Raw genomic sequence first — 26,653 nt, 5'->3', positions numbered from 1 at the left:
AAAAATAAAGTTGAGTAACTTGATAAAATATAAGACAAGTCGAACTTGAGTTTAAGTGAAAAAGCGACATTGAGTGAAGCCTTTTGCCATTGGATATATTTATTTGTAAATTGGCAAACAATTGAGATAATAAAATATTTATTTGAATTTAGAAATTTAATGTAATATAAGGGTTCTTGGTTAAAACTAAGGTAAAAAGATGAAACATGAAATAATAAATTCATGTTGTAAGCCCTTCATCCTGCTTAGCCGAGAAATGATGTTTAAGGCGTTTATGTGTGATTTTTTTATGAATTTATGTTTCTAAAGTATTATTATTATTATTATTTATTTGGGGATTTTTGTTTTATTTTTGGTACCTTAACTGGACCTATTGTTCATGAGGTTTTATAGAAAGTCGTGGAAATTTTGTAGTTTTGAAGGCATCTTTCTTATGTAGTCTACTTTTTTAAAAATAAGTGCTTTTGTAAAGCAAGCATGACCAAGAATACAAAGTTCTTTTAGTGCATGTGACCACCATACGATTTCACGTACTTGGCCGGCCACTTTGTTGGTGTTGTGTTCTTTGGGGGTCATTAAACAAGGTGGTACCATGCTTTATAGTAAAGGCAGCCTAATTATGTATAAATTCAAGATTATATTCTTCATTTATATATATACATCATGGTACTGGTCCAATGATTCAATTATATGTAATTTGTTTGGATATAGGATAAAATTAAATATCGAAAAATATAAATTAAATGGTTGGGTCACATTCAAACTCCACCATATCTATCTCTAAGGCGTGGTCAAATAAAGGCAAAGAAAACAACGGCTTTTGCTCCAACCTTTTCCCCTTTTATTTTATTTCTTTAATTATGAAGTCGATTTCCCACTTTAATAATACAAACTAAAGAAAGGCAAAGTGAGAAAGAACAGAGACAATTCCGAGAATTTATTTTGGTCACACCACAAAGAAGTGGCACTTAGTCTACTCTTAATTCCCTTCACAAAATACGACCCGTAAGACCGTCTCACGCAAGTTTTGGTCTTTCGAGGTCTTTTTAAAATGTTTGAAGGAAACCGTTATATTTAAAAACATATTATTTCATGAATATTTGCGTAGAATTTCAGCATCTAATGTCTTTGAAAAAAATACACACAACATGAATTGTAGACTGCCAAGGATATGTTTTACTAACAAATTAAGACCAAATATATATATAGTGAACATAACAATATACAGCTATACTCTCTCGAAGCCATCTTCGGTATCTTAATTTATGATAGCATATAAAAATCGAAGAGTAGGTAAAAAATACAAACGGTGAACCACCAGTACCTACGGCGGCAAAGCTTCTCACCGCCTCTGGAGGCGTACCCACGCTCCGAGTACCGAGCATAGCACTTTCCCAAATACATATCCCCCCATGCTGAATCCCCACACTCGTTTTTCAGTCGTTGAATGGCTTCCGACAAACAATCCTGACACTCACCCGTAGTCAAATCCTGCACACACTGCGTCATACCCTGGACTTCACCCGACCCGCCAACCCGAAAGTACTGCCCTGCGCCCGTCAGATAAGCAAGCACAGCATCTTTCCGGGTCAGTACATCGGATTCCCCCGCGATCGACGGGCCACATTTACTGTACACCACAGACTTGTCCTCCACACCCAGGAATGGACTACTGTCGTACTTGATGAAACACCCTTCGTACTGCAACGCGCCACCCGAAGCGCGGCCGCAGAGGCTCCCAAGTCGACTGACGGCGTTGGCGACGCATTGGTGGCAGTCGGAGTTGGTCAGGTCGCCACGGCATTGGAAGAGGCCGTAGACGATGTCGTTTTGGGTGGAGCCGGGGATTGAAATCTTGAAGTTGTTGAAATTTGTGAAGGTGGCGGAGTTAACAAGAGATGCGAGGACGGAGTTGACGTTGGATTCGTAAGGAGTTCCGGGGATGTACCTTTGCTGGGAACAACCGACGTATGTTAAGGATTGTAGGGAAGAATTTGAAGGGTTTGGAAAGAGTGAAAGAAGCATTACGAAACAAATAGAAAATAAAGTGGGAGACTGATCAAATTTAGCATGCATGTCGATTTTGTGAAGGGAATTAAGGAGTAGACTACTATGGTCTTGTGCTTAGGCCTTAGTGTAATGCAAAGCTAGTCAAGTGGAAGATGAATATTGTAAACTTGTAATTAAAGTGGTGGTCGAGTCTGGTTTCTTCGATTTTTTTTAGGTATTGTTGTAATTTTTCACGTCGGACTTCTACTGTTACGGTGTAAAATCACAGAAGATGGGAGCCACATTCCATCATCTCGAGATATTAAATTATAAATATTTTCTAGATGTGGTTTTTTTTTTTTTTTTCCTTATATGATTTCTAAGGTGTAAATGTTGAAAATTAATTGAAGCAGGCAATGATATCATTCGGGCAATCGTTTTTCATTTTCGTAATTACATGGAAATTTTGATATACGAGCAATGTGTATATAGTTGAATATATATGAGGGTTGTGAACTGATTGGATTTCAATGACTGAATTAATCTAAAATTCGTGGATTCAAAGAAATAAAACGATGCAGTACAAATTTTGACTTACATGAATAAATTTTGAAGAGAGAAATTTTGCAAGCAAGTGAATATTATTTATTCGATCACACCACAAAAGAATGAAGAACTTATATAATTTATACAAATCAATTCATCTTCACATATAAAATAGATTTTCACATGTTAATTTGTAACCTTTTCATAATTCTTGCAAATTACTTGGTCTCTTTGATGCTTCTTTCCCTTGCCATTCTTTCAAACAAGCTTCCATCAAATGCATTTCGAATGACATCTTTATGTAGCAGACCGTTTTTATCCTTGCAAAGCATGTATAGAATTTTCCACTCTACATACCCAGCCATCCTGAATTTCATCAATCCACGATTTTAAGAGTTCGAGAAGTTAGATAATTAGACGATTTTTTTTATTACAATCGGGGTTGAGATTTTTCGCTTTGACGTAGGATCAAATTCAATAATTTCTCGTGTCGAGATAAGTTTATGCCACTACACTAGTAGATAATGTTGGCAACAACGTATCTTTTTTTTAGATATAATATATATATATATATATATATATATATATATAAAACTCGGACTAAGATTGATTTTTCTTTGATATGATCAGAGGGGACTATCTATACATACCATCCACGATAATCTTTGGGCTCTTTATTAGATTTGACGAAACTTTCCAGTTCTTTGGATGTCAATGAATCTGGATGAGCAAGTGCATGCTTGGAAAATATCTCCTCAAACTTAGATGACACAAACCTTTGAAAATAGTCAACAAGAAAAAAATAGAGAATCACTAACTATAACAGAGGATATCTTTATGGGGTATATCAAATATGTGCATCTTTTGTTAGTCGTTGCATATATAATATTGTAGTTTTAGTTTTTTTTCGATACGGTGTAGACATATGTGGTGTTTACGTAGCTCTGATATATCGCTGATGTGTACAATCTGACATCAGTACATTTGATGACAAAATATTAAAAATTATCAAAAATTGAAGAATATGTGACTAAGACTAAAATTGAACTACATAGATGACCAAAATCACGAATAAACCAATACGTTGAAACAAAATTGCTGTTTTCTTTAATAAAAAAATCGTAAACGCATTCATGGACCGTTTGTTCACGTACTGATGATATATATCTTAAAGGCAAAAACTTGTGTGAGACGGTCTCACGGGTCGTATTTTTTGATACAGTTCTCTTATTTGGGTCATCCATGAAAAAATATTACTTTTTATGCTAATAGTATTACTTTTTATTGTGAATATCGGTAGGGTTGATCCGTCTCACAAATAAATATTCGTGAAATCGTCTCACAAGAAATATATTGTATCTTAAAACAACATTATTGTAAAAGCTATAGTCGCACCACTAAAAGTCATTCAAATTCTATCCATAAGTAGTGATAATAATTGACTTATAAGTTGCGAAAACAACCCACGAAGCCCATTTATAATTAATTATTACAATTGATTATCGTTGCATGTAATAATTTGAAAAAAATAAGTCTCTTGTGAAACGATCTCACGAATCTTTATCTGTGAGATGGGTTAACCCTATCGATATTCACAATAAAAAATAAGACTCTTAGCATAAAAAGTAGTACTTTTTATGACCCAAATAAGATATATGTCTCACAAAATATGACATGTGAGACCGTCTCGCACAAGTTTTTGTCATTTGGAAATCACATGGAGGTAACTGAAAGTAGGACGATACCAATATCATGTGAGAAACAGGTGTTCAGAATTAAATATGAAAATAACATATATAGTGGCCAGATATTCATCTAACCATCCAAAAACAACAGTGTTTGTAATAACTAAAAAATCATTATTTATTTTCATTTTTTCTTAACTCGGATTTCTTTTCGCTTCTGATCAATTTAATTAAAATCTCAAAACAAATCTCTTAATTTTTCAAAGTGATTATGATATTTTGATAACTAAATGAAAATTCTTCTAGACACTCCCCTCAATATTTTTGGTCCAATTCAAAAGTCCTCGTCACATTCATTCAAATAAATAAAGAGAGAGATGCATTATCTGATAATGATATTATTGTTTTTATTTTTTTTAATTAAAAAAGTAGTATGAAAATCACTTACTAATCAAATATTCTATCTTAAAAAAATAAATTTTTCACTTTTATTTTCAAACACTGTTCATTTCCTAAATTTCTTATTTTTTTCATAATCTAAAAATTTAATTATTTCTACCAATATATTATTTTACAAATACTCCATAAATAAACATTATTGAGATATTGATGTAGAGTGATATCAAATATACATATCAAAGTTGCAAACCTTCGTCGTTTGTCATATACATATATACATATATACATAATATACATATATATATAACATATGTGCAAACCTTCCTCGTTTGTCATACATATATGTGTGTGTGTGTGTGTGTGTGTGTGTGTGTGTGTGTGTGTGTGTGTGTGTATGCAGTGTTTGAAAAATAAGTCAGAGTTGCAAACCTTCCTCGTTTGTCATACACACCAGAATCACTTCCATGCTTGGCCAAGTGAATGTTCTTCACCTCAACTGGGAATTTGAAGGAAAAGGGCTTCCCCTACCACCAATAAAATCACATCGACAAACTCGTGAATTATTCATTCATTCAATTAGCTAGTTAGTTTCCAAAAAATATCCGACTCGACACGGTTTATACATGTTTTATTTTTAAAATTTGTGTAAATAATTGTCGCATTCATGGCACAGATTTGGAATATTTGATGCTTTAGAGCGATTCATGTTGTATTTTTTTAATAAAAAAAAAACATGTAAAAATATGCTCACAATAATTAAGGATTTTGAAATTGAATCGGGTGATCAATTTTTCAATAATTTCTTTAAATATTAATTTTCTCTAATTGTATCTTCTCAAACTCACTCAATATTCATTTCCCTCCACTGGATTTGAGGAGATATTTAGTTAATGGTGTTGGTTGGAATACAATGGATAAAAGGAAAAGGAGCCTAATACCAACGTGATGACTTTGACGTGCATAAAGATCAGACTTGTCTCCTCTTATTAACTTTATATATTAGTAAATTATAAAATTAAAATCATTAATTTTTTAAATTTTTATTAAATGCTTCGATTTTATTTTTAATTTAATAATAATTGATATAAATTATTTAGAGGTCATAGTTCAATATGAGAGGAGTAATATTATATTGAAAATAAGTTGCAATAGAAATTTTGAGGAAAAATATTGGTGCAAGTTTTTAAATTTTATTAAATGCTTAATTTTATGTTTAATTTAATAATTGATACAAATCATTGAGGAGACATAGTGTAATTTGAGATGAGTAATATTAATACACACGCTGAAGCAAATAAAAACTCAAATAGTATAAAAAACAAGCTAGCTAGAGACTTACCGGTCTCGTTTTCCGACTCAAAGAAATGTTGATTAATAGAGAAGCCATAGAAGATAGAAAAATCCCACACCCAATAGCTCGAAAACCTAAAAATTCGATTAAAATGATTAAATAGTATCCAAGAATTGATAAGTTAACTCAAAATTTATCTAAATATTCAGTTAAAAATGATTTCCGACTGAATATTATAAATGGCCACAGAAACCCTTATGCGACTCTTTCATGGACTTCCTTTTAATGTTCACTGTGAAATATGTGTGTTTTCATAGCCATAAGCAGATAATTAAAGATTTATTCTCTTCAAAAAATAAATAGATCGATTAATAATTGAACCGATCACCTTGAAAAGTTTCCCAGGGATAAATTACCCCATCATTATCCCGATCAAAGAACATGATATGCTTCTGCAGAACGGTGAGATTGTCACTTTCCATTCCTGCACTCATTGAATAATCGATTAATAAAATTAAAATAAAAATATTGAAGAAGGAGAATATATTCATGCCTTGTTGATCAACGCTACTGCTTGAAAATGAATCCAAATCAACAGCCATTGAAGCTGAGATAGAGTAATTATTAATTAATTACAAGAGAGAAGAGATGAAAAGAACCAGGTGCTTTAATTTGTGGGTTTTTTGTTTGGCCTATATTTATATAGGATGATAAATCGATCGAAAGGGTATCATGGGAATTTTCCAGCATCTATGATTTATATTTTAATTTATTTTTGGATAAATTAAGATAGCTTAAGTTTATATTGTTTGTGTGATTGAAATTTGATAGGAAAATGACTTGTAGAAGCAAGTGTTGAACACTTTCTCCTTAAAAAGAATTTGTCACTCACAGTGTGCTAAAGGTTTGTGGCAATCTTCTCCCAAGATACAACTACAACTCTTGGATAATGAGCACTCAAATATCCAAGTTCTAGAACAAAGAAATGAATGGAACTCTCTCTTGTTGAAGAAGGAAGAAGAACAATATGCAAAATGATATGTTATGTATATGTGTTTTTGATTTTCAATAAGTCAATCATTTAATGTTTTTCATGTGAAAAGACATGATATTTCATTCAAAATGGTGTCCCTTGGTCATTGTAACTGACCACAAGCATCAAACAATGCCAAAGAAATGGAAAAAATACCAGAAAAATCCGAAGGGACACGAAAAAACACGAAGCGACGCGTGCAGGCGCCCCGCGTGTTGCCGAGCGCTCTCGGCAACGCTCGGCAGGGTCTGCGCGCATGTGCGCACCTTCTACAGTACACCGATTTTTTTTCGGTTTCCGTCCCTTAAATGTTCCGACTACTCGTTTGAAGTTTTTTCAACATTCGAAGAACTCATTTCGAGTTTAATTCTGAACCACCGAACTTAATATTCATTAATTAAGTTTCGTTCTTCCTTTCGAATTTTTCTAATCAAACACATTGTGATTAATTTGCTTAATTTTCATTCATTACGTATCAAAATTATCCAACATATGTAATATCATATCCATTAAAAATTTATTTAAAAATTTAAACTTATACATTCAATTATCTAAATCAAATCTCATTACCTCGGTTTATCCTCACCTAGTTCTTTGTGTTTTTGGGATCAATATGAATGAAGTCAGCACACTTATTTATCGACATTTAATTTTATTTTAATTATAGGGGAAAAAATGATTGAGTATTTTATATACTAATTTGGAAGGGATAAAGATAAAGAAGTGGGAAAAGGAATTAATGTTGAAAGAAGTACGAGGAGTAAAGCATTCAAAAATGGTGGCGTGTTTCCTTTGGAGTAGAACTATTTAATTAGTTGATTTTAACACTTCGTGGTCACCCTAATGGTCAATAATGAATGATAGAATCAAACAAAACAAAACAAAACAAAACAAAACAAACAAGGGCCAATAATGGTGAATGACATCGGTGGGCCTATATTGAGGAATTTATTCGAACCTTCAACGTTGTATAACTACAAAATTTATATTATTTGGCCCTTCAAGAACTTATTTTTTAAAAAAAAAAAAATTGAATCTTTTAAGGGGATAAACGAGTATAATTTGTCTCTTAACTTGCAATAAAATTTAATTTATTACGCTTCCGACGTCGTAGCTTCCACCGCAAAGAACACGATAATAAACTTAGAAGACATACCGCCAGATAATTGCCCCTCTCTTTAATTCATTCACTCTTTTTTTTTAAAAAAAAAATGTTAATTTGCTTTTCTTCAGTTCAACTTTATATATAGATTTGCTATATTTTATTGTTTTTTATTAGATTGATTGCGTATATACGTATATTCTACAAATTAACGAGACGTTTACGATTGTATCATCATAAACTTACGTTTTTCTAACATTTAATGAGACGTCCAAGCAAATGCAAATATATATTTGCTTAAAAAGTAGGAAATATACGAGGTTGTGACACCAAGAACCATCGAATTGTTATTGTCAGCCATAATTTCTCCAGAAGTAGTAAAGCTTTGTGTCCTACAACTATAAATTTGGAAAAAATGGTTTTTGTTTTACAAATAGAAAAAATATTTTGATTCCATTTTTCTTTAAAATTTGAGAATTAAATTTTATGGAGCAACAATTATTTTCATCGAGAAAGCATTTGAAAAATAGTTGACCACAGGTATAATAAAAAAAAACATTTGAGTTATGTAATTATCGTTAACTATAATTTTTAATAAAATGATAATCATTTATATCTATAATTGATATTGAAGTTAATATTACATATTCGGTTGGATTTGGTTTCATACAGCTGGGCTTATTCAATTAATGGGCATAATTTACTTTACCTTACTTCTTGGCTGATGGTTCAAAGTTGCTTCAATTTCAAAACTATGTCAAAATATTTTATCAAAGAAAAAAACACCTAATCATGTAAAAACTTTGTAAAAAAACAAAAAAACCGAGAATATTATTACAAAAATTAGAAAAGCCTAATCTCATAGAGATTCAATTTACAGGAGAAAGCGTCAGAGGGAGATCAAGATCCAGATAACTCATGATCGTTACATTCTGAATAGACAATTAAGATAAATTCCTGAATATTGGTGAGTTATAAGTCATAAACTTAGTAAAGAATGCGATCTTAGAATTTACTTTTTAAAATATTAATTTTAAGATATTACAATAGAAATAAGGGTAAAAACTTGTGTGAGACGGTCTCACGGTTCGTATTTTGTGAGACATATATCTTATTTGGGTCATCAATGAAAAAATATTACTTTTTATGCTAAGAGTATTACTTTTTATTGTGAATATCGGTAGGATACCCTGTCCCCGAATTCCATCCTCACCCTCATACCCGTCCCAATCTCCGCTTTTTCAGGTTCGAGGAATCCCCAAACACGAAACTTCGGGGATCAACTTCTCTTCCCCGCCCTCATCCTCATTTCAAAAATATTAATATGGCAAGACAATGATGGATTTAGATATTTTCTTAAGCAAAAACTTATTATTATCTATTATTATCAGTGATAATAATATTATTATTATTAATATTTTAAAAGTAATATTATTATTATATTATTGATACTAATAATACTATTATTTTCTTATTGATATTATTTTCGGGGCGGATTCGGGGATGGTGATAATAATCTTATACCCGCCCCGAACTACATCGGGGATTTAAAAAAATCTCCGAACCCGAAAAAATCGGGGATCTCCATCCCCGAATCGGGTTTTCCCCATGGGACCCCAAACCTGTGGGAAAATTTGTCATTCCTAGATCCGTCTGTTTTTCTTCTTTCCTATTTTTTTTTCTTGGGTTTTTAGATGTAAATATAAACATTATATATCAACTCCATCAGCTTGCAGGTTACACGATGATATTGGAGTAGATTTTTTTTTAATTTATGTTCGAGTTAAAAATATATATGTTATCATGATGGGGAGGAGTTATTTTGGGATTGGATCAGTTTTATAGAATTGAGATTAAAAAATAATTATTGCAGAATGCAGTTTCTCGTGTTTAATAACATAGATATAGATGATATACGATGCATTAATATCTTTTAAAATCTTGTCTTTCAAGTGCAAAAAACGAAATCCCAAAAGAAAAGAGATATCAGACCAATCTTTGAATATTTCTGAAATGGTTTATATTATATCAAAACGTATATTGAATTAAAACTTATATATCAAATCAAAGAAACTAATTAAACGAGCTTCTATATATACTAGTTGAACAATAACTTTACTCAGTGCATGGAAATATTACAGAGAATGAATGGATTATCTTTCATTTCAGTCAATCTTTGGTTGCATCAAAACGAGATCCCATGGTCATCATCACCTTAAACTCCTCGAAACTGATCTCCCCATTCCCATCTGAATCCACCCCGCTGATCATCTTCCTGCATTCCGCCAATCCGCATTCTTCTCCCAGGCTCATCAGCACATCCTGCAGCTCCTCCGCTGAAATCGATCCGTTCTTATCGATATCGAACACCCGGAATGCGTCCCTCAGATTCTCCAATATCTCGTCATGATCGATGTCCTTGGTGTTCAACTCGATGAATTCATGCAAATTGATGAACCCGTCCCCGTCTGAATCCACCTCGCGGATCATGCTGTCCAGTTCCACCTCCGTGGCGGCATTCCCCAGGCTGCTCATTATGGACCCCAGCTCTGACGCGGAGATCTTGCCGTCTCCATTCACGTCGAATTTCTTGAAAACTTGCTCCAACTCCTCCTCGATCCTGGCGCGGGAATTCAGAGACGATGATCTCGAGTTTATGGGTTCGACATTCACCGACGTCAGTGGCAGCCCGTCTACTCCTTCCCCGCCGCCGCGGCGATGTTTCTTCTTCCGGTTGAACAATGATTTAAATCCCATGATCAGAATACAACAAATTAAGCAAAGCTCCAAGAGATGGGAGAAAGAAACAATTTGAGGTGGAATGGAGAGATCTGAGAGAATCCGTATAAATGATCGTTTATTTTTTGAATTTATATATATATATATTTTGTGGTGAACCCATGTCGTGCGGATTCAGGAGAGATTCTGAATTTCACCCTCGTATGGACGTAGATTCATAATACAGGATCAAGAACATCTGTTATTGTTGGTGGTGCAAATCTAATCGGATCGGAGTTATATGAATTATCAAATATTATGCAATGAATATTATATGTTTCTGATATATTCTACTGTCATATATAGTTTCGGGTTTATCACTTCAATTTCAACATTTTAAAATTTGACGTCAAAATGCGTATTTTAAAATTACAAATTCATTTGAATTCTTACCCAAATCTCGCTAATTATTTTAACTTCAACTTTATTTTTGATATAAAACCACAACATATTTTATTCCTATCTGTCTGCCTTCAAGATTCCAGTTCTATGAATTTGGAGAAAAAAGTGTGTCGAAAGTGAACCTGTAGATACATGTTCCACTAGACCATATACAAGGATTCCTCGAACAAAAATTTCAAAAAATCCACTTTACGAAGTCCTCTTCGAAGCCTCCTTCCCAAGGATTGCTTTCCAAACAAAAGGTGAGAAAGGTCCTTTCTTTTCCAAATACTCCTCAACTGCTTTCTCTTCAACGGAAAAACCCTTCTCCTTCATCGCTTGGATCACGTTTCCAGCCGCTTCCAGATCCTTTTCCCCACAATACTTGTCCACCAAACCAATAAAAGTAGCCAAATTTGGCGAATGTCCAGCCTCCAACATTTCAATGCAAATACTGAATGCATCCTCCAGCCTCTTCCCTCTACATAGAGCCCGAATCAAGAGCCCATAGCTATGTGCATTTGGAACCACATCATTACTCTGCATTTTCTTGAAAATTCGCACTGCATCCTCAAAATTGCATGCTTTGCAGAAACCCTCAACCACAGCAGTGTATACAACCACTTCTGGCATCGAACCGTTCTCGCGGATTAATCCGAATAGCTTCATTGCCTCTTGCTCCAACCCATCTTTACACAAACCATCAAGCATGGCTACTGCATTCGGGATCAACCTCGTCTTCTTCATATTCTTGAATATCACATCCGCACCATGCGGAGGCAACAGCGGCTCAGCATTTTCTGATGGCTTACTTCTGCCATTAGCAGAATCAAGTTTTGTATCTCCGGAGTTGAGATCAAGGCCAAGTTTAAATCTTTCCACAAAATCGTCATCATCTATGCCCTCACATGAATTTAGATTCTCATTTTCATTTCCAAGATTGGATTTTGGAAATTTAGGGTTGTCAGGTAAAGTTTGCCTTCTTAAAGACCAGTTTGGAATGGGTTCTGGAGGGTAATCTGAATTCCTTCCGTCGCCAGTGGAGGCGAATAAATGTAGGTGCTGGAACAGGCGAGCAGAGGGAAGTGATTTACAACAGCAGAATATTTTAATCTGACGCAAAGTAGACATGGTATGGCGAATCCTGTCAAAAATCCAAATACAGTTGCTCAGTAATCCAAACCAGATGAAGAAAATCAACAAATACAAGCAGTTGGAGATAAGTCCAAAGAGTAGAACTGAATTTTTTTCACAAGCTACACATAAAGATCGATTTATTTCCTCATTTGAGAAACGACTGTCTGATTGATATTGTTTAGTCCACAGATGTTAGAGGGGCATGTCACACTTAGGCGTGTGGTACCGTATAATGTAAGGCCAATCATGTGTCTTATCCAAGTTTAACATCTGACAGATCATTTACTATGATCTAAATATTTAAACAAGATCAATTTACACACCATCCATCTTGTACTTAACAAATATCCATTACCAAGAATGATTATCGCCTACGATTCAACTTCATTAATCATTCTTGGAAAAACACAAGCGTCTGGATCCTTTCAACTTCACCAAAACGTCTAAGCTTGACGACTAATTTAAATTCGCTTCACCTTGAACCTGGACACCAATTTTGTGGGATTATGGTTGGTTCTGCGCTGCAAGAAACCTATTTGGCCATGGATCGACAAAGCTCATACATCAAGCGTACTTGCCCACATAATCCTTTTATCGAACAGTTACAGTACCAAAACATGCTTCCTAAACTCAACCACGCAACAAATTGTAGAAAAACAAAGTAAAACACCTCCCTTCAGCCCAGTCCAACGAAAAATCTTCATTTCAATGCAATAACAAATCATGAAATCAAAGTCTGAGAGGAAAGAAACTAATTACCCTATAAAGAGGTTATTTTACCTTAAAGTAATGGGTTGAAGCAAGTGCTGAAGCAGGACGTTTGGGAGTTGGACTAGGAAAAAGAAAATAAAAGAAATAATATATTTTTTAAATTGAGAATCGAAGAAAGAAAAATAAATAAATAAATATTTTTATTTGGGAGGGAAATATTTTTGATAATGGACGTAAAGTTGAGTTTTTTTTTTCTTTCTATTTTTGGTTGGAAAATATTTTGAAGATGGGAAAAAAAAAATCACTCATTTCATCTGTTTTCCTTTCATTAATAAAATCTTTCGAAAACACATTTTTTTACTTTTTCCTTCCGAATACTATCTTTTCTTTCCTTTTTTTTACTCCAAACGAAGCCTTAAATTATGAGGTCCACGGGGGAAAGAGACGTATATGGGTTAAATGAGATCCTACTTATATGGACATTACCCTCACTTCATTTCAACGGGATAAGATCTTGCCACACATACAATTTAAAAAAAAAAGTGGGTCCTATATATGCGTGGGCAAATCCTGGCCATTCATCCTATCATGGGACAATGTACCACATGGGTATGATGAAATAACGCATATATGGGCCTGAATCTGTGTCCAAAGAGCGAGCTAGAGCCTAGAGATACGGTTCTAGATGGCTCTCGGTGAAGCCCAAATCTAATTATTTGAAAATGACCCGAATGGTTGGCGAAATCGAAACTGGATTATTTAAACATAATTAGGTTTTAGTTCAAAATAATTTAAATTGAAATTTCTTATATACATTTCGAGTAACAAAAACTAGCGGTGAATCTCGAAATTAATCAAACTAATTAAATTAAAGTATATCAAATTTTCTATTGAACAAAGAAATAAGAAAATGATTGAAAATTGAAAGTTTTGGTTTTTTTAATTTGTTTTAAGTATACAAGTATAATATTGTTTCAGATTACAAAGATATAATACCATTGTTTGCATTAATGGCAGGACTTGAGTGTGGAGCCGACACTTGCTTATCTCGGGCAAAGAGTGTAAAAAAACAATTAAATCTATCTAAATAAATTAAAAAAATAATACTTGTAACCAGCGAGACTCAAACCTAAGACCAAAAAGTCTCGGAAGCTCAACCTTAATCATCAGGTCAAGGCCTCATCGGCAAAATTGAAAGTAAAGCTGCCATAATATACAAAGTAAACAAGAATCTTTCTTTGATTATGTTGATCTTTTGATACTGCATAGGTGGGTAAGATTGTTGAAAAATATGAATCTTTTGAATTTATGAATGCCTTATCTCCAATTTAATATCCTGAAACGTACCACTCCCACCCACCCACCCCATATTCTTTTTTTATGTATGTATAAATGTAAGATAGATACATGATCGTGGGGAATATATCCATTTTTTTACTACTTGAGATATCGCCACTCTTTCTTTTCTCAAGATGAAGTTCCCCAAGAATTTCACCATGATAATGTATCTTGCTGTTTTCCTGCTAATGCTTCTGCTGATCAATGGTCGATCTTCATTACGACGATTAAATTCAGAGCAGAAGATTCTGGGGACTATATATATGCATAAATGTAAGATGCACACAAGATCGTGGGGAATATAATATATCCATTTTCTAGATGATTTACCAATGAAAAGCATGTCCTATATATAATCTAAACGAATTAATTTAAATAATGAAAAAAATAAATGCGAAATCACTTACTAGAAAACTATATAAAACCTGAACCATGCATTGTGTGAAATTATAATACTACGGTTCGGATCATTTTAGAAAATCAATTTAATGATTCACGATAAAGTCAACCTCCTCGCGGATAAGTTTCTCAATTATTGAGTATTATATGTTTTAAACAAGTTAAAAGATTCGATTCGTTTGTGATTATTAATACACACAACCTCGTAAACAACTTTCGTGCAAATTATAAAAGTTAGAAAAATAGGAACGTATTCATTATATCGAATTTTGTTTGATATTTAAAAAATTGAATTTAATACACACATGTTTAAATCATCATAAATTTAGGGGTGGGTAGGCACATGGAAGGATGAGTTTTTATATAGTTTTCTTGCACAGTTCAAGAAATCACAGCTACTCGAGTTTATATTATATTATAATATGACCAAGTACAAAAAGAGATGCATATTTAAATTAAACGAATAAAAAATAACAAGTTGAATTGCGTGAAAAATAAAAACAATTAACAAGCTGAATCGTGCGAGAAAAGGACAAACTAAGTCATGTGGGAACCCTAAGTTATAAATAAATAACGTGTGAATGTATTTAATTATAATATAATTTTTAAAATAAAAAGATGAGTAAATATGTATCATTAAAACAAAATTAATTATTAATTTTGAAAATTTTAAGAAGGGAGGATGACCGATCTCGATAGCCAACCACACCCTCAATTATGACTAAGGTGTTGTTTAATCACTTGATTAATAATCGATTTTTCCAGAGTATCGGATCGTCGTATGTTATTTAACTAAACCATGCACGCATCCTAATGTGTGCGTAGGGATTAAATTTTAATACAAAATATAATTATATTTGAGTTTAATTATATTAAGTAGTAAATTTTTATGTAAAATATAATGATATTAAAATTTTCTAAAATTTTGATTTAATATTTGAGTTTCTTTATAAAAAAAATAATATTCGAGTTTCTATTTTGTTATGTTATTTTTTCTATCAAGAAAGAAAACTTGGTAGAAGATTGGAAGTAATTAGTATGGGGTCCAATCTTTATAATATAATAACAATATAGAAGCATATGACGTATTATAGATAGATAAATATAGATAATTTAAAAAATTAAATTATAATTATGTAGGACCGAGTGATTGCCGCTTTACCAAAATCTATAGCTAGTAGTAATTGTGCAACTAAAATCTTTTAAACCGCACATCAGTTCAAGCATCATGGTTCGATCGCTCTACCAAGCAAGGACAATTATTGCATCCAACAAATTATTTCCAAAATTATATTCCTCTTGAGTTTATTCATTAACGGGAGGATGTAAGCACTTAAGTATAAATGAAAAATACTAAAATTAAACAACTCTTATACATTATTATCGATCGTTTGGCGTCGTCTGTTTTATGAATAATAAATAATAAGGTTCACTGATTACAAAAGATATAATAGTCAACTTTTGGGTAAGTTTAATACTCCCTCTATACCAGGTTAAATATATATTCACACATATTTTAAAAAGTACTCTAAAAAGGAATTTTTAAAAAAAAAAATTCGAAGTTATCCTTATTTAATGAATGTTTTAATAATATAAAAATATTTTTGCAAGTAATTAATTTATTTAAAGATTGGGATAGATTAATTATGTGTAAATTAAATTATATGTTTGAGACGAATGAAAAAAATCTTAGTCGATATTCCAAGTGGCTCATTCGTTAGGTACCCAACGAGGTCTATTAATTATTCCGAGTCCAGCTGGTTGTGCTCTATTATATGTATATATATTTCTCTCTTTCTTTCTTTCTTTCACTGGATCTCATCTGCAGGAAAATGGAGACAAATTCATCCCTTCAAGAACCAGTTCCTCCAAAAAGTAACAGATTCGTTACAGTCCTCAGTATTGATGGAGGTGGCATCAAAGGAATCATACCAGCTGTTATCCTCGAGTTTCTTGAATCTCAACTTCAGGTAACAGAAACAAAGATAAATCATATGTATTTTACTAGATTCCCCATCAAGAATCTTGATTCGTGACTTGTTGCAGGAGCTAGATGGAGATAATGCAAGACTCGCGGATTACTTCGACGTGATCGCGGGGACTAGCACCGGTGGCCTGGTCACCGCCATGATCTCGGCCCCCGACGAAAATAATCGACCCCTTTACGCCGCAAAAGACATTAAGCCTTTCTACTTGGAGAACTGCCCCAAAATCTTCCCACAAACTCAGTAAGTTGACGATCTCTTGGACTGATTATTTTTCAATTTTGGCCACAAACACACACATAATATATGATACTGGTCATGATCTTGAAGCACGTTATTTCCGTTCGGGAAATTGTTCAAATCATTGAGTGGACCTTTGTATGATGGGAGACATCTTCATAAAGTACTGAGGGAAGAGTTGAGAGAGATTACGTTGACTCAAGCTCTAACTAACGTGGTGATTCCAGCTTTCGATATAAAGCGTCTGCAGCCTGTCATCTTTTCCACTTATGAGGTAGGTATATATCAACGTTAATTTTTGGGCCCATTTTGGTATCTCGGGCTTTTCCAAAGAGCTTCATTATAATTATTGTTATTACTTTATGTTTTACCCTTTATTTATGCTTCTCTATTATTTAGCACATTTGAATCATTTTCCCAAGTTAAAGTTTGGATTTATACAATTAATTATACTTGAGTTATGACTGACATATCTGAAATTATTTTAAAGTAAATGAGTTAAAATTGTTCTATATTTATATATTCTCTCTCTCTCTCTCTATATATATATATATATATATATATATATATATGGACACAAGCTAGTCTTTGTCATTAATAAATTTATTAAGTAAATGAGTTTGGATCTATTCATAAGTCCGAAATTTGAGTATTAAAATATAATGTAATGTTCTGTCTAGTGGAGGTAGGCGGCTTGACCAGCCCGTAGTCTCCTCTCTTTTTTTTTTTTTTTTTCCCTTTTTGCCTCCCTTTATTTTATTCTGTGAACATATACATATAATTGGGCATCCACGATTAAAATGAGGGCCCATCAAGGTGGTACATGTAATTCGGTAAAGTGGTCGGGTGATTTGTTTGTGTATGTGTGTGTTATATGTTATAATAATCTAATCCAAGTCATATAAATTAAATTAAAGTTGTAATTAACAACCTCGTGCAGGCAAAAAGATGCACGTGGTTAGATGCTAAACTGTCGGACATTTGCATAAGTACTTCGGCAGCTCCGACATTTCTCCCCGGTCATGAGTTCAAGACAATTGATGCAAATGGTTATGATTACGAGTTCAATCTCATTGATGGTGGCGTTGCTGCTAATAATCCGGTAAAAAATTATATATTAATTTCACCGATCGATCGTGGTTTGTGGGATAAAACAGAATCCAAATGTATACTTTTTTATAACCATAAATTAATTATTTTAATCGACTTTTGTTTTTCTATCATGCCAACAGACATTGATTGCTATAACTGAGGTGACGAAACATATGTTTGACAAGAACGTCGACTTGTCCCAAATAAAACCTGGAGACTACCCTCGTATTCTAACGTTATCGATAGGGACGGGTGCTGCCAAGGTCGAGGAGAAATACAATAGCAGAATTGCTAGAAAATGGGGTATCCTGGATTGGCTTCTTCACGGTGGAACGACGCCGTTGCTCGAGATATTCACTCAAGCCAGTGCAGACATGGTTGATTTTCACAATGCCTTGATTTTCCAAGCTTTTTTCTCAGAGGATAATTACCTAAGAATCCAAGTAAGCTTTTCGAATTGATTCGTTAATTGGTTAATGTCATTAAACACATATGTTATTTTTGTTGTTGTTTAAATACGTTTGTTAATGTAGGAGGATACGCTAAGTGGCATTGAAAATTCAGTGGATATCGCAACAGTAGAAAACTTGGAGAGACTTGCGACCATTGGTGAGAAGCTTTTAAATGATCCGATTTCACGGGTTAATACTATGACGGGTCTATCAATACCCGTTAAAAATGGCGGCACAAATGCAAATGCCCTCAAAAGGTATATATATATGTATTTCTATTTATTAATTTGTTAATTGTTTCTCAAAAACGAAAGCTTTTTTTTTTATTTTATTTACAGATTTGCTGGAATATTGTCTACCGAAAAGAAACTTCGGCAGTTGGAGAAAGAAAGCAAAGGAACAATCCCACACCTAAACAATGTGACCAGCCAAAAGAGAATAATGAAGCCACGTTCGAAGATCATTCATACCAAGGGATTCACGACTTATCCCATGTTTTCCTTCAAAGCTGTTAGCCCCTACAATACAGTGTTATCGATGTCGCGGATTTGAATACTAAAATGCATCATGTTAATGTTACATCGGAAAATTTATGTAATATTTATTCTCTCTGAGAATAATGATAAAAAATAAAAATCTATTTATTAAGAATATACACCATCATATTATAAATCGTGAAGGAATAGAATACTAAAACTCATTGTGAAGATTATTTTGACTCGTTTGTGATCAAAGGGCTTAGATGGCACAAGGATGCGATGTACTCATCCAACGGCTGAGACTAAGTCTTGGAAGTCAATGGATTAAATGAGAATAGAATGGTTAAAGGGGCCTGCTAACTGACTTAATAGACTAAGCTCTTTCTTCGTCTTCTTCATGAAATATTCTCTGTACACAAAGTGAAAAATCACTCTGATCCTTCTTCCCTCCTTGGAATAATTCTTGAGCCAAGAATTGCTGTGATTCAGGGTGACCGAGCACTATACAAGCTTCGCACTCGGATATAGTTTGTATTGAGAACTCGGTTGTAGTGTGGCTTTGTGAGATCAGTGGAGAATTGTAATCGTATCAAACTTGTTCATTATAGTGAATTCTTTTGGGGTGTTCCCATAACCTTGGATGTAGGATTGATCTCAATCCGAACCAAGTAAATGCGTGTCGTTCCTTTTGCTCTAATTTTTTTCTTTGATCGTGCTTGAGTTTTATATTTTTCAGTCTCAACAAACTGGTATCAGTGCCAGGTTCTTGCCCTACTCTTGAATCTTAACTGAAACCGGAAGCCGCTGAATTGACTGCTCGATCGAAGCTTTGTGTTGATTTCTTGTGGATAGTCTACTGGCCAGGGGCAAACCTTCAATATGTCAACATCAAGATTCGAGGTGGAGAAATTCGATGGCAGAAACGACTTTAATTTGTGGAGGGAGAAAATGATTGCACACCTGGGAAACTTAGGGCTATATGAGGCTCTAAATGGTGAATCAAAAATGCCCGACACAATACAAAACAAAGCCGAGATTCTCAAGAAAGCAAGAAATACAATCGTTCTGAGTCTGAGCGATCAAATTCTCAAAAAAGTGGTAAAAGAAAAGTCTGCTTCTGAGATGTGGACCAAATTGGAGCAACTATATATGACGAAAGCACTTCCCAACAGAATTTATCTGAAACAACGGTTTTATGGATTCAAGATTGAGGAGAATAAGTCCATAGATGAAAACATCGATGAATTCACCAAGTTACTCTCTGATCTTGAAAACATAGAAGTAACGATTGATGAAGAAGATCAGGTTAATGTCATTAAACACATATATTATTTTTGTTTAAATACGTTTGTTAATGTAGGATGATACGCTAAGTGGCATTGAAAATTCAGTGGATATCGCAACAGTAGAAAACTTGGAGAGACTTGCGACCATTGGTGAGAAGCTTCTAAATGATCCGATTTCACTGGTAAACACTATGACGGGTCTATCAATACCCATTAAAAATGGCGGCACAAATGCAAATGCCCTCAAAAGGTATATATATATATATATATGTATGTATTTCTATTTATTAATTTGTTAATTGTTTCTCAAAAATGAAAGCTTTTTTTTCATTTATTATTTTTTTCAGATTTGCTGGAATATTGTCTACCGAAAGGAAACTTCGGCAGTTGGAGAAAGAAAGCAAAGGAACAATCCCACACCTAAACAATGTGACCAGCCAAAAGAGAATAATGAAGCCACGTTCGAAGATCATTCATACCAAGGGATTCACGACTTATCCCATGTTTTCCTTCAAAGCTGTTAGCCCCTACAATACAGTGTTATCGATGTCGCGGATTTGAATACTAAAATGCATCATGTTAATGTTACATCGGAAAATTTATGTAATATTTATTCTCTCTGAGAATAATGATAAAAAATAAAAATCTATTTATTAAGAATATACACCATCATATTATAAATCGTGAAGGAATAGAATACTAAAACTCATTGTGAAGATTATTTTGACTCGTTTGTGATCAAAGGGCTTAGATGGCACAAGGATGCGATGTACTCATCCAACGGCTGAGACTAAGTCTTGGAAGTCAATGGATTAAATGAGAATAGAATGGTTAAAGGGGCCTGCTAACTGACTTAATAGACTAAGCTCTTTCTTCGTCTTCTTCATGAAATATTCTCTGTACACAAAGTGAAAAATCACTCTGATCCTTCTTCCCTCCTTGGAATAATTCTTGAGCCAAGAATTGCTGTGATTCAGGGTGACCGAGCACTATACAAGCTTCGCACTCGGATATAGTTTGTATTGAGAACTCGGTTGTAGTGTGGCTTTGTGAGATCAGTGGAGAATTGTAATCGTATCAAACTTGTTCATTATAGTGAATTCTCTTGGGGTGTTCCCATAACCTTGGATGTAGGATTGATCTCAATCCGAACCAAGTAAATGCGTGTCGTTCCTTTTGCTCTAATTTCTTTCTTTGATCGTGCTTGAGTTTTATATTTTCAGTCTCAACAAACTGGTATCAGAGCCAGGTTCTTGTCCTACTGTTGAATATTAACTGAAACCGGAAGCCGCTGAATTGACTGCTCGATCGAAGCTTTGTGTTGATTTCTTGTGGATAGTCTACTGGCCAGGGGCAAACCTTCAATATTTCAACATCAAGATTCGAGGTGGAGAAATTCGATGGCAGAAACGACTTTAATTTGTGGAGGGAGAAAATGATTGCACACCTGGGAAACTTAGGGCTAGTATGAGGCTCTAAATGGTGAATCAAAAATGCCCGACACAATACAAAACAAAGCCGAGATTCTCAAGAAAGCAAGAAATACAATCGTTCTGAGTCTGAGCGATCAAATTCTCAGAAAAGTGGTAAAAGAAAAGTCTGCTTCTGAGATGTGGACCAAATTGGAGCAACTATATATGACGAAAGCACTTCCCAACAGAATTTATCTGAAACAACGGTTTTATGGATTCAAGATTGAGGAGAATAAGTCCATAGATGAATACATCGATGAATTCACCAAGTTACTCTCTGATCTTGAAAACATAGAAGTAACGATTGATGAAGAAGATCAGGTTAATGTCATTAAACACATATATTATTTTTGTTTAAATACGTTTGTTAATGTAGGATGATACGCTGAGTGGCATTGAAAATTCAGTGGATATCGCAACAGTAGAAAACTTGGAGAGACTTGCGACCATTGGTGAGAAGCTTCTAAATGATCCGATTTCACTGGTAAACACTATGACGGGTCTATCAATACCCATTAAAAATGGCGGCACAAATGCAAATGCCCTCAAAAGGTATATATATATATATATATATATATGTATGTATTTCTATTTATTAATTTGTTAATTGTTTCTCAAAAATGAAAGCTTTTTTTTCATTTATTATTTTTTTCAGATTTGCTGGAATATTGTCTACCGAAAGGAAACTTCGGCAGTTGGAGAAAGAAAGCAAAGGAACAATCCCACACCTAAACAATGTGACCAGCCAAAAGAGAATAATGAAGCCACGTTCGAAGATCATTCATACCAAGGGATTCACGACTTATCCCATGTTTTCCTTCAAAGCTGTTAGCCCCTACAATACAGTGTTATCGATGTCGCAGATTTGAATACTAAAATGCATCATGTTAATGTTACATCGGAAAATTTATGTAATATTTATTCTCTCTGAGAATAATGATAAAAAATAAAAATCTATTTATTAAGAATATACACCATCATATTATAAATCGTGAAGGAATAGAATACTAAAACTCATTGTGAAGATTATTTTGACTCGTTTGTGATCAAAGGGCTTAGATGGCACAAGGATGCGATGTACTCATCCAACGGCTGAGACTAAGTCTTGGAAGTCAATGGATTAAATGAGAATAGAATGGTTAAAGGGGCCTGCTAACTGACTTAACAGACTAAGCTCTTTCTTCGTCTTATTCATGAAATACTCTCTGTACACAAAGTGAAAAATCACTCTGATCCTTCTTCCCTCCTTGGAATAACTCTTGAGCCAAGAATTGCTGTGATTCAGGGTGACCGAGCACTATACAAGCTTCGCAATCGGATATAGATTGTATTGAGAACTCGGTTGTAGTGTGGCTTTGTGAGATCAGTGGAGAATTGTAATCATATCAAACTTGTTCATTATAGTGAATTCTCTTGGGGTGTTCCCAGAACCTTGGATGTAAGATTGATCTCAATCCGAACCAAGTAAATGCGTGTCGTTCCTTTTGCTCTAATTTCTTTCTTTGATCGTGCTTGAGTTTTATATTTTTCAGTCTCAACACTCATATCCAGATTTTTTAGAACCAAGAAAGGTGATTTTTCCCAACTTTAATTTATAAGAAGTTTGACTTTATCTCATTTCGCACTTGCATTTTCAGACCATCGTGACTCTTTTACAGAAACTCCAATCCAAAACACTAAAATGGTGTTGGATTTTTTGCTCCAACCCAGTCTTATTATACTGAGAGCTAGCTAGGTAGGTTGATGCAAAGCGATAGTTCTGCAACACTTTAGTTAAAATTTATTTGTTGTGGTCAATTATAATGTGTTTGATATTAAGTTTAAAATTGTATTTTTTAAAAAAAATGTATAAATAATTATAATACTTATTCTTGTATAATATTATGTTTAATTAATAAAATTATTAAAAATATATAAACAAGTTTATCAAATTTAATAGTAAATTTTATTATTATATTAAATCAAGTAAAATGTTTAATTATTTAAATTAATGAAATTTATATTTGAACTAGTGTTTAAATAAATTTAATAAGTTATTTAAATTAAACCCGATCAACTACCTTTTTTCTAGAAATACATGCGAGACTCGTGATGTTAACTGTACTCTTTCATATAAGCTCGCGTCCACTCGTTTACATAGCAAAACAGAGCAGAAACAGCAGTTCAAAGGTCGGAACTTTTCTTTGTTCGTGCGTGTTGTTTGCTTGATTGTAGTATAGTTAGTGGATGGATTCAAAATATTTAAGATTCATTACCCACCATTCATTCTTCTCGGCCGTTCAATCTAATGATCTTGAATCCCTCAAGAGCATCATCAAGAATGAGGGATCTGATCCATCTGTTTTGATGGCCCTTCAAAATGATGAGAAACAGACTGCTTTGTATGTGTCTGCAGAGAATAATTTTGTTGAGGTTTTCAATTATTTGGTAGCTTTATGTGATTTGGAGACTGTTATGATGAGGGCTAAAGGGGATATGGATACTTTCCAAGTCGCCGCTGCCAGAGGCCATTTGGGTATAAAAATTTGTCCCTTTCACTCCTTGTCGGTGGAATATTTTTTGATTTTTTTGCTTGAGTGTGTGTGGTTTATTATATATTTACTTGGTGTTCATGTTTTACACCTTTTTGGTTAATTTAGTGTGCGTTTGTGTTTAATTGCGATGGTATGCAGATTGAATTTAAAGAAAGTTTTAGAAATTAATTGGTGTTTCTTTATTGATCAAAGGATGCTGAACTGAATTTGGTGATACGGTTGAATTTAGCTTAGGTGTGGAATGATGAGAAATAGGTAGCAAGTGATACCAAATTGTAAGCTTATTATTATGTTTTGTTGAAATTAAAGATTTATGATTGGGGAGTAACTGGATCAGGATGTTTCTTTTTGTGTTGGCGTACTTCATCTTTTAGCCAAATTAAGTTTGGATTTTCTCGAAAACTACTGGTCTTGGAACTTTTGTCGATCTTTCCACATAACAGAAAATCCTGATTTCTGGTGTTTAGGAATTGTTCAAGAACTGCTGAAGAAGTGGCCCGAGCTTTGCAAAGTATGCAACTCAACGAACACGAGCCCCCTTTATTCAGCTGCTTCCAATGGTCATGTGGATGTAGTGAACGCGATACTCGATGCAGATGTGAGCTCGATGATGATTGTTCGGAAAAATGGGAAAACTCCATTGCACACAACTGCAAGATATGGCAGGTTGAACGTCGTAAAAGCACTGGTCCAAAGGGATCCAGGTATTGTCTCTATCAAGGATAAGAAGGGCCAAACTGCCTTGCACATGGCTGTTAAAGGTCAGGAGACATCTGTGGTAGATGAATTACTGGAAGCTGATCACTCCATGTTAAACGAACGGGACAAAAAGGGTAATACGGCTGTGCACATAGCCACTCGGAAGAATCGTTCTCAGGTATCTATTAATTGATGTATGTATATACTTATCATGAAAATTCTACTACCTTACTCTATATTGTGTTCTTATTGAATCTGGAAATTGCTTTTTTCCATTTCAGATAGTTGGACTTTTACTGAGTTACGCACATGTCGAGGTGAATGCCATGAATAATCAACGTGAAACTGCGATGGACATAGCAGAGAAACTTCAATACGGAGACTCACCTCTGGAAATCAAGGAAGCTCTGGTGGAGGCTGGCGCCAAGCACGCAATACACATAGGCCAAGCTGATGAAGCAATGGAACTCAAAAGAACCGTTAGTGACATTAAACACGAAGTCCACTCACAAATCAAACAGAATGAGAGAACACAGAGACGAGTCTCAGGAATTGCCAAAGAACTCAAGAAAATTCACAGAGAAGCCGTTCAAAATACCATCAACTCTGTCACGGTCGTTGCTGTTCTTGTGGCATCCATTGCTTTTCTTGCTCTATTTAACTTGCCTGGTCAGTATTTTCCAGACGGACCAGAAGCAGGCGAATCACGTATTTCAAAAACGGTTGCTTTCCGTGCATTCTGTCTCTTAGATTCCACCGCCCTTTTCTTATCACTTTCTGTAGTCGTCGTTCAGATCACTTTGGTTGCTTGGGAAACCAGAGCTCAAAAACAAGTAGTCTCAGTCGTGAATAAGATGATGTGGGCCGCCTGTATCAGCACTTGTGGGGCGTTTTTGTCGATATCTTTTGTCGTCGTGGGGAAGAAAAGTTCTTGGATGGCGACTACGATAACGGTCGTCGGGGCTCCGATTCTTGTGGGGACTTTAATCAGTTTGTGTTACTTCGTTTTCCAGCAGCATTTCGGAATATGCGATAGCGATTCTCAGAGGCGGATCAGACGAGCAAGCGGAAGCAAATCGTTCTCTTGGGCATATTCTGCAAATATTTCTGATTTGGATGATTACAATTCTGATGAAAAGAAGAAGATATATGCATTATGAGTCATAACTGCGAGGCTATGTTTTTGCAGTCAACAGTTGCATAAATTCCCCAAATTTACAGAGTTTTGTTGTCGACTTGTCGTAGATGGCTCCTTTTTTTTTATTATTATTATTCCACTCCCACACATGTAAATTTGGAAAATTAGTAATGAAAAAAGTAGTACGAGCTTAAGGTTAGTTTGTTAATCCAGATGTACATGCACGCATATGTTATCTAGTTTTTATGTTTTATATGTCATTCTGAACAAAATAAATGTAAAACATAGCAAATTACAACCATTGGTTACGAAGCCTAATCAAACCATTCAATTTTCAAATGTGTTTTTAATAACTGAGCTCATACATTCAAAAACATTTCTCAGCTTATGTTTGAATGAATAATTTGCATATGTAGGAGAATTTTAAAGCATTTGAAATCCAGAATCAATTATTCAAATTTCAATTTTTTTTTCTAATTTTGAATCA

At 34.1% G+C, this 26,653-nt stretch overlaps 6 protein-coding genes across 8 annotated transcripts; 2 read left to right on the top strand and 4 right to left on the bottom strand.

Moving 5' to 3' along the window:
* Positions 1 to 1,174: 1,174 nt before the first annotated feature.
* Positions 1,175 to 2,285, bottom strand: LOC142552724 (plasmodesmata-located protein 6-like). Its single transcript, XM_075662498.1, has one exon. The coding sequence runs from the start codon at positions 2,074 to 2,076 to the stop codon at positions 1,264 to 1,266; it is 813 nt and encodes a 270-aa protein (XP_075518613.1). The 5' UTR covers positions 2,077 to 2,285; the 3' UTR covers positions 1,175 to 1,263.
* Positions 2,286 to 2,611: 326 nt separating this feature from the next.
* LOC142552725 (putative peroxygenase 4) lies at positions 2,612 to 6,619 on the bottom strand. Its single transcript, XM_075662500.1, has 6 exons — positions 6,464 to 6,619; positions 6,299 to 6,394; positions 5,959 to 6,044; positions 5,049 to 5,143; positions 3,186 to 3,311; positions 2,612 to 2,901 (listed from the first exon to the last, which is right to left on the bottom strand). The coding sequence occupies exons 1-6, from the start codon at positions 6,510 to 6,512 to the stop codon at positions 2,754 to 2,756; spliced, it is 600 nt and encodes a 199-aa protein (XP_075518615.1). The 5' UTR covers positions 6,513 to 6,619; the 3' UTR covers positions 2,612 to 2,753.
* A 3,448-nt stretch (positions 6,620 to 10,067) lies between these two features.
* LOC142552723 (putative calcium-binding protein CML25) lies at positions 10,068 to 11,046 on the bottom strand. Its single transcript, XM_075662497.1, has one exon. It carries the CDS (start codon positions 10,800 to 10,802, stop codon positions 10,215 to 10,217), a length of 588 nt encoding a protein of 195 aa, XP_075518612.1. The 5' UTR covers positions 10,803 to 11,046; the 3' UTR covers positions 10,068 to 10,214.
* A 170-nt stretch (positions 11,047 to 11,216) lies between these two features.
* On the bottom strand, positions 11,217 to 13,094 carry LOC142552721 (uncharacterized). Of its 2 annotated transcripts, none has more exons than XM_075662496.1 (2): positions 12,697 to 13,094; positions 11,217 to 12,348 (listed from the first exon to the last, which is right to left on the bottom strand). In XM_075662496.1, exon 2 carries the CDS (start codon positions 12,333 to 12,335, stop codon positions 11,415 to 11,417), a length of 921 nt encoding a protein of 306 aa, XP_075518611.1. In that variant the 5' UTR covers positions 12,336 to 12,348; positions 12,697 to 13,094; the 3' UTR covers positions 11,217 to 11,414. The 2 variants fall into 2 exon arrangements, with proteins under 2 accessions (XP_075518611.1, XP_075518610.1); XM_075662495.1 differs by having other exon boundaries at positions 11,218 to 12,348; positions 12,818 to 13,094.
* Positions 13,095 to 16,564: 3,470 nt separating this feature from the next.
* On the top strand, positions 16,565 to 20,942 carry LOC142552720 (patatin-like protein 2). 2 transcript variants are annotated; one of them, XM_075662494.1, is made up of 7 exons: positions 16,565 to 16,759; positions 16,836 to 17,017; positions 17,105 to 17,288; positions 17,955 to 18,116; positions 18,247 to 18,549; positions 18,640 to 18,815; positions 18,897 to 19,156. In XM_075662494.1, exons 1-7 carry the CDS (start codon positions 16,565 to 16,567, stop codon positions 19,108 to 19,110), a joined length of 1,416 nt encoding a protein of 471 aa, XP_075518609.1. In that variant the 3' UTR covers positions 19,111 to 19,156. The 2 variants fall into 2 exon arrangements, with proteins under 2 accessions (XP_075518609.1, XP_075518608.1); XM_075662493.1 differs by lacking the exons at positions 18,640 to 18,815; positions 18,897 to 19,156 and adding exons at positions 20,398 to 20,573; positions 20,671 to 20,942 and having other exon boundaries at positions 16,566 to 16,759.
* Positions 20,943 to 23,863: 2,921 nt separating this feature from the next.
* On the top strand, positions 23,864 to 26,365 carry LOC142552719 (ankyrin repeat-containing protein At2g01680-like). Its single transcript, XM_075662492.1, has 3 exons — positions 23,864 to 24,310; positions 24,797 to 25,206; positions 25,310 to 26,365. The coding sequence occupies exons 1-3, from the start codon at positions 24,022 to 24,024 to the stop codon at positions 26,186 to 26,188; spliced, it is 1,578 nt and encodes a 525-aa protein (XP_075518607.1). The 5' UTR covers positions 23,864 to 24,021; the 3' UTR covers positions 26,189 to 26,365.
* Positions 26,366 to 26,653: the final 288 nt, after the last annotated feature.

The sequence above is a fragment of the Primulina tabacum genome, chromosome 8 (assembly GCF_025594145.1).
Source record: "Primulina tabacum isolate GXHZ01 chromosome 8, ASM2559414v2, whole genome shotgun sequence".
Taxonomy (NCBI): domain Eukaryota; kingdom Viridiplantae; phylum Streptophyta; class Magnoliopsida; order Lamiales; family Gesneriaceae; genus Primulina; species Primulina tabacum.
The sequence above is the reverse complement of the archived record's forward strand: the minus strand, read 5'-3'. Positions and strand labels throughout refer to the sequence as shown.